The sequence below is a fragment of the Eurypyga helias genome, unplaced genomic scaffold (genome assembly GCF_000690775.1).
Source record: "Eurypyga helias isolate BGI_N326 unplaced genomic scaffold, ASM69077v1 scaffold11204, whole genome shotgun sequence".
Classification (NCBI taxonomy): Eukaryota; Metazoa; Chordata; class Aves; order Eurypygiformes; family Eurypygidae; genus Eurypyga; species Eurypyga helias.
In genome coordinates, this window is record NW_010245673.1 from 121,392 (window position 1) to 129,079 (window position 7,688).

At 50.1% G+C, this 7,688-nt stretch overlaps 1 protein-coding gene across 3 annotated transcripts in view; it reads right to left on the reverse strand.

The window, feature by feature from the left end:
* Window positions 1-2,818: 2,818 nt before the first annotated feature.
* TAGLN3 (transgelin 3) overlaps window positions 2,819-7,688 on the reverse strand; it is an 11,777-nt gene continuing 6,907 nt past the window's right edge. For all 3 annotated transcript variants that reach the window (XM_010150157.1, XM_010150159.1, XM_010150158.1), the window contains 2 exons: window positions 7,401-7,503; window positions 2,819-3,379 (listed from right to left, as the gene is read on the reverse strand). In XM_010150157.1, the coding sequence (XP_010148459.1) occupies window positions 3,238-3,379; window positions 7,401-7,503 (245 nt within the window). In that variant the 3' untranslated portion in view covers window positions 2,819-3,237. The remainder of the gene's footprint in view (window positions 3,380-7,400; window positions 7,504-7,688) is intronic.

Below are 7,688 nucleotides of genomic sequence, written 5' to 3' on the forward strand. Positions count from 1 at the left end.
GAGCAATTGTCCATGATGAGGTCATGGTCTCCAAACCTTCATGAAGACAGATAAACATCATTTACATTTCTACAAGTATGTTCATCCTCTACAGTGGGAACCCGTAGATGATGGGCATCAGAGGGAAACCCAAGCGTTAGAGAGCCCAATAGCTAGGAGAGGCAACACACACACATCCCCCATACCTTTTGGGACATGTTCAAAGCCCCAGTGTGTCTCTATTTTAATGTATATCAGGGCTTTTAGCAGTAGCAGTGCAGAAGGTTGTCATAGAAATGAATTAGCCTTCTGGGAGACCTGCGTAAGTGGTTTTGATGCAGCAGAAGCAAACTTACAATGGTTTATTGTTACTATAAGAAAAGCCATGTTTCCTACTAACTTGGTTACTAAACTAGGCTGCTACTATATTAATTTACTTCTTAGCTTAAGATGTTTGTAAATTTAGTAGTCAGGATGTTTTAATAGGGGAGCATTAGTAGGCCAGAGTGTGTTAATATTTTATTAATAACAACATTAATATTTCTATATCTATCAGATGGGGATATGGAGGGATCAGGTTAACCCACAGAATACCGTATACGTTGCAGCAGCTACCGTCAGATATTAACAGCTCCATTAGTGTGGTGGTTTAAGGGTATGAAAGAAGGTGGTGTGGGCTTGGGGAGGGGTTACCAAAAGTAAGATCCTGGGCAATCAGTGTCTTTTGCTGTTGTTCCCACCCTAACCAGGTCCTGTCTCTGCAGCCACAGGGTATAGATCTGCTTTCCTGGAGCCGCTGTTGCTAATACAGTTGGTTAAAATTATCATGGAGGGAGGGGAGGGGGTCGCTGTGCAAGCACACAGTGTTTTCTGCAACTTCAACCAGGCTGTCAGAATGCCAAACCTAACAGAAGCATGTTTAAGTAGGGAATGCAGCTTTGATGAAAGAACACTCAACGGGGCATGGCCTGTCTTCTGCTGGGATGTACCCTGTTGCAACAGCCGCAGATGCTGATGGAGAAGGAAGGGTAGGGGCTGCCGAAAGCAGCCAGGCTCAAGCGCTCGCTCCTTTTGCCGCTGCCCGAGGCAGAGTGCTGGGCTGGTCAGGGCACTGCTCTGACCAGTAGGTCGGTCTGCCCTCCTGAGCCAGCCGTGCTGGCGGGTAGGACCTGAGTTTGCCCAGGTCCCCTCCACTGGCTGCAAGGTCAGGGAGAAAATTTGGCAGAGAAGGGGGGCGGGTGATGCCACAGCCTGGCACGAGGGATACAGAAAGTAACATACTCTGGGAATGTGGCACTTAGAAATGGTGTTTCCAGAGAGAAGGACCTACAACGACAATGCTGCAGTCAAACGGAGTGGGGAGACCCAGGCCAAGCTGGGGTCTGGCTCCTGCGGGCTGTGTCCCCCGTGCGGGTGGTGCGGGGCTGAGGCTGTGACCTCCCAGCCCTCTTACCTCCAAAGCAGTTCTTCCACCTCCTCCCATCCGGCCGTTTTGTCTGCTGTGGCTGTGATCTCGCAGTTCCTGTCAAGGGAAGGCGGCTGCCGTTCACATCCACAAAGGTGACATTTCTGGTGGCAGTCATTTGCCTTGCCACCAGCCCAGCTTGTTCACTTCCAGTAAGGAAAACTGCAATTCTCCCTGCGTTACACCCGATGGGAGTGGAAGGGGGTGGAAGTGATGTGTTCTACTTCCCACTGAGCTCCCGCTTGCCACAGCTGAAAGGTGAGCTCCTACCCCGGATGCACCACCTGGGCTGCTCATCCCATCCTCTGCTGTGCTAACATTCACCTGAGGCACAGAGAAAGGGCCCTGCACAGACAGTAAACACAAAAAGGTGCTTGGCACGAGCATGGTGGAGGCGCCCTGGCAGGTGTAAGAGGAGGTGCAAGCGGGGACATTGCTACACATCGCCTCGGCCCCCACCATGTAACGTGGCCTTTACGTCCCTTCTCGCTCGCTGTGCCCCGCGGTGCTTCAGCAAAGCGCGGCCCAAGCGGGGAAGGGCTATTCCCACCCTTCCCCGGACAGGGCGGAGGACAGAGATTCACCTGAGTTAGGGGATCATCCCCTCCGTTTACTCAGTAGCAGAAGCTTCTGAAGCCACATCAATCAGGGCTACTCCAGGGCTACTCAGTGGACAACCAGCTGCCACCACATGTCACCAGGGCCAGACCCAGGCAGAAGTCACTCCCCCCATGTACGCAGGGACTCAGGCCCTGTCAGAACAGGTCACCCTTTGTTTGTTACCTGCCCAGGTGTCACGTTTTCAGGCCTTCCTGGGAGTAGGCCGAAAGGGATATTCCTTACCACATGGCATCACAGCACCAAAAGCTTGGGGAAAGGAGGAGGAAGAAGGGGGCATGACTGTGGTAACAAGGAACCACCGTGCATGCTGAGGCCCTGCTTCCCAGAAAGCAGCTACATCTCTGCCTGCCAATGGGAAGCAGCAAATCAGTTCCCTGCTTTGCCTTGTTTTCGCACACAGCTTGTGCTTTCCCTATTAAACTGATTTCAGCTCGATCCACAAGTTTTCCGACTGCGGCCAACCCAGCACACTAGGTCAAGGGAAATCTGAGCTGAACTGGGTGGGACTCCATGAACCGGACTCAGTGGAGAATACATCTCTTTAGGAAAATACACAGGGCGTGCCTTTAGGCAAACACCAAATGGGAGATGTCACACTGACTGTGACCGTTACAGCAAGGAGTCACTCGCAGAGGGCTCTGGGTGAGAGATGAGGCAGACCGACCATTCCAAACTTTTAACTCCTCAACGCCGTACCACATGGTCGTTGGGTTTTAATTGCTTTTACCCTCCTTTAAATAACAAGTCTAAGAGGTGTCTTTAATTTGCCTTTATTCTTAGGTCAAACAATATCATCACCGAATCGAAGAATGAGGTTACTGGTTGAAATACAAGTACGGTGTGAGACCAACAGGGAAGGTAACACTTGGCAAATAAATTAACACAGAATAATCGTCTTTGCATAGTTCAGAAGTGAAAAGTAGGAGGCAGCAGTGCGCACGTGCTGTGAACTGACACACACCACCACGAAAACCCCAGTTCCTAGAGGAACTCTTGCAGCTGCAAATAAAACAAACCAAACCAAAAATACCCCAAACCTTAGAGAGCACTAACTATTAAAAACCAGGCAGAAAGGGAACTAATGAGCTTTGTTTTTATCTTTTTTTTTTTTTTTTCTTTTTTGAAGAGACCATGCTGCAGAAGGAGTGTTTTCTCCAGAGCCAGAGATGCTTTCAGATAATCTGCCTCGGCATCCCATAGCCTGTCATACCCGACTGTGATGCTCCTTTGTTGCTGCCCATCTGAAGGCCTATTACGTTCTGTCCCTGACGAAGCTGCTCTTCTGAAAATCCTCGTCGATTCTGCTGTGCTTTCCTGTCAGACACACACAAAAAAGCATCACACACACATGCCATCGTTCTGCGAACGCCCGGAGGATCACGAGAAGCAATCTGAAATCGGGTCCTGTCGACAGACGGGTCCCCTGTAAGGCGACAGTTCAGTTGCACCGTCCCACGGGCTGGACAACACTGGCTGGGGTCAGTGCCTTCCTGCAGGCGATTAACGCCCTGGTCAAACCTGAACACTTCAGACTTTGACTGTACCTCCTATTCCAGAACCACAAGGGACTCGCGCAGCAGGTAGAACACGTATGCGGTGCTGCACACAGGGACAGGACAGGGTTCATCTGCGTGAGTTATGTTGTGCAGCCCGTGGGATCTGACCACCCCGACACTCACCTGCGCCGTAGTTCACACCCACCTAGAGCAACAGCACCAACTGGCTTGATTTAACTCCGTGGAGCGAACAGGAGCCAAAAGCACCCGGAGGAACGGCAGGGCAGAGAAGGGATTTGCTCCTTTTTGCAGAGGGGACAACAGCTGCGGGCAGGACACCTTCCGTCACAACATACTGACCACTGCTGGTTGGTGTCCTTCACCTTCCGTCACAACATACTGATCACTGCTGTTCGGTGTCCCCTGTCTCCAAAGCCCTTTGCAACAATGAATCTTTGTTGGAGTTTAAAAGGAGCCTCTTTTCCCTGAAAATAGTGGTTAAGAAGCAGGGAAGTTCGTACTCTGCTCCTTGAAAGAAGCTGTTGGCCTTGGATTGATCTTTCGTTTATACAAGGTGGGGAAAACAAGTAAGAAAGATCAGTCTGTTGCTACCCAACAGGCTGTAGGAACGGGCAGAGGCCCAGCCTGAGGAAGGCTTTGGGTCAGCCAGGCTCTGCACCCACCCAGGGACAACCTTTCTCGCTCCTGTGTCTGTCTGTCCCTGCATCGGGTTACCCCGCGTTGCAACTCCCCTTTTCTCCTGCCCCCCCACCAGCTGAGAACGCTAGATCAGGCGCCTGCTGTGACTGAAAGCCATCCACACCATCCCCTCCGCGAGGGTCTGATCCTGCTCTCTGCTGAGCACCCTGGCTCCGGTCCAGAAAAGCACCACTTAGACTCTCAGCTAGGCTCGGGGTGTTCCGGACTTTGTGGAGGAAGAACCCACGACGGCATGCCAGTTCAGCAGAAAGCTGAGGAAGACTACAGCAAACCAGTACCGACCCGTCCCTTTCCAGAATGGATCCTCAGTGCTAATGTATGGACTGGAAAGAGGGCTTATGGAAACCCATCGCGGGCTCCCAGATCCCAGCCCCCTTGGCAGAGAGCGCGCCGTTTTGGCCGGAGGCACGCAGCACTGCGGGCGCCTCAGACGCCAACCCCCTCTCTCCCCTGCTTAATTTCTTTCCCAGAACACTGACGCGGGCACCGAACTACTGCCGGGATCCCCACGAGAGGATGTTTTCAGAGCTGCTCCTATTACCTAATTGAATCTCAGATTCACTGTGTCTGCCTTCATTTTAATTAAAATCCCAGGAACACATTCTATTATGTTTTTCCTTTCCCTTCTAGAACTTTCAGCTGTGGTGTGGCGTAATTCCACAGAAAGTTGAAAAGTAACTCTGAACAGGAAATAAAACAAAAAAAAAAAAGAGAACTGCAAAGAAGAAATAAAAAGAGAGACTAAAGGAAAGCCTGGATATGCTAATGAAAGTTGATTACATCTACAGTTTGGATCATACAGCGTTATTTTTACCGTCATAAGCACTGCACTTAGCACAGGATGGTCTTACAGACAACACTGGGTGCTTAGGTTTTGCTTTCAGGCTGGTGGGAAAGACTTCAGCTGAGACTGCAGGAAGAGAGGCGAGGGCAATCCCACTCCCCTCGCTGTCCAACACCATGTCGAGTTCCGTTTGGGCTGTCTGCCACTCCCTGGCATCACCCTTTCCGCCGACAGAGCCCACCGGATCTCCTCGTGCCAACTTCGCACCCATGCTTGTGGCCGCCAAGCCACCAGGTAACAAACCCCCACGGATCCAGGAGCCTTGCTGAGGCCCAAAGGATGGGGGAATCGGGCCGGGTGGGACCAGGTATGGCAGACACTGCCAATGGAAGCGGCTTAGCTCAAGCAGGGGGGTATCTTAATCACTGTCGATCCCTGCAGGGACACTCATTCCATTTAATCTTGACTTCTTTCAATTTAATTTAAGGCGATTAAGAATCAGCCCGAAAGCTCTGACTCACGACTAACACTGGGTGGTGGTGAGGGGGCTTGATCTGCCTGACGGGACGGGTAAGCGACTCAGACAACAGCTCCTGACCTGCAATAGGTTATTTCCATACAGAAAAAACACCGTTTTTCCATAAGGCAGTGGCTATAAAATGGTATTTCGGGGGCTGCAATAGACATGGATTGGCTATCCAGGCAGGACAGACAGCTAGGGGAGAAGGGAGGTGATCACATCTTCATTTATGCCAATGAAAACTGTTCCCACCCGCAATTAAGAGTCCAGATGAAAATTAATTTTTCCATGTAGGACTTTGTTTTAGTTACATAAAACAAATAAGCCTGTCTGGGTCATAGTGATTTCATGTCTGGTTTGTATTAAAGCATGTAACTGGATTTGAACCCGATTTTAAACCCAATTACATTCCATAAACACAAATCTGTTTGTGCACTGTATTAAGTTAATTTAAACTAATTTCCCATAAAGAATGCATAGGAGTTTGCACTTAACCTAACATTCAAGTCTCCCTTGGCCTCAGTTAAACCAGCTCAAGGTTTAAAACAAACCAAGTGAGGTTTGCTTCACTTCTGCTGAGCCCCACCGAAAACCAGAAAACTGAAGGAAGGCAAAGACGAGCAGCCAGAGTCGGTTCTGCTGACACGCCTCAGACATTTCGGCGTAAGAAATACTCTGGGACGGCAGAATCCCATGTCAATAATATGCCTGCGGGGCAGGAGGGCTAACTGTGGGAAGACTTCCTTTTCTTCCTGTCCTGGCTTCTCAGCCTCCCCAGCCAAAACAAAAAGAAGTTTTAGAGCAAATGAACAGCTTTGCCAAGGCAGAGAATTCTTCACAGATAAGCGGTACTCCCCAGGAAAAAAGATGACTAGGAGATGAAATCATTTTCGGTTGGATCAAATTGGAAAGAGGCTTCACGCCTTCTCTTTGCTGGGTAAAGGGGTCCCTATATGGGGGTTTGCAGACATCCACGACAGTCTTCTTGTCATGAGTGTGTCTGTTACCTGGTGTGAGGCAAAAGAACACTGTTCCTGCCAGCTGCTCTTAGGGGACATGTATCTGCATGGCTGCTGCCATTTTCATTCCCTTTTCTTCATAAATGGATGCAGAGAATTAGCTGAAACTGCTAAATAGATGAATGCCATCAAAATTATTGTCTGAATTTCCTAAGTATAATAGAATCATAGTATCCTCCTTCTAGGGAGTAAGAGTCAGGGATAACATCAGTGGACAAGAAAATTACGTCTTCACGAGCAGCGTGGGCCCCTCCCGCAGCAAGAAGGTCGTGCCACGAAGGTGCCTGGGGCAGGATGCTCCTCCCTGTGTGCACCACCAGAAGCCAGCCCACGCCTGCACACGCGCGGCCACACCAGCACAGCCTGAACCCGCCTCATTCAAAAGGGGCACATCCAGGAGGAAACTAGGGCTGGAGCTACCGACAGTGCGCTCCTTTGTCCTGGTCCCTGTCCTGCTCTCCCAGCTCTGGTGCAGGAGGGACATGACGAGGCCACATGAGAAAAGGCTGTGCTACACAGCTCCCACGGGGCTGCTCCCCAGCCAACAGGATACAGCAGCACGTGGGCCTAACAGGGATGCTGTGAAAATCGGGGACCAGTGATGCGTAGAAAATGTTGTTGCTGTCCGGTTGGGTCTTTGTTTCCCTCCCCCATGGAGAAAAATCTCTCCACTACAAGGAAACTTTGGAAAGAGTTTCCACCTCCTTTCCCAATAAATGCCCTTAAAGCCTCAAGGAAGACAATATTACCAGCTCCCCGGGAAGACAGCTCTGAGCAGCTGTGCTCTGGACTTTACCTGTGAAACCAGGATGGATCCCCTTTGTAGCAGCCGTCATCCTTGGTGACTGCCAAACTGCCTAGAGCCATTAAGGTTCTCTGCACTGCTGCCATGTCCTTCCCTAGAAAGCCAGACAGTGAAATTAATATTACGAAATCCTCGCATGAAAAATACCTTGGCACACCGATGAACAGTCGGATCCAGTGTACGAACTAACTCCCCCAGCTACCCTGAAAAAGTGCATTAACAGCAATATAAATGCTATTTTACTGAATTACTTTAATTTACTATTAATTAACTATTAAA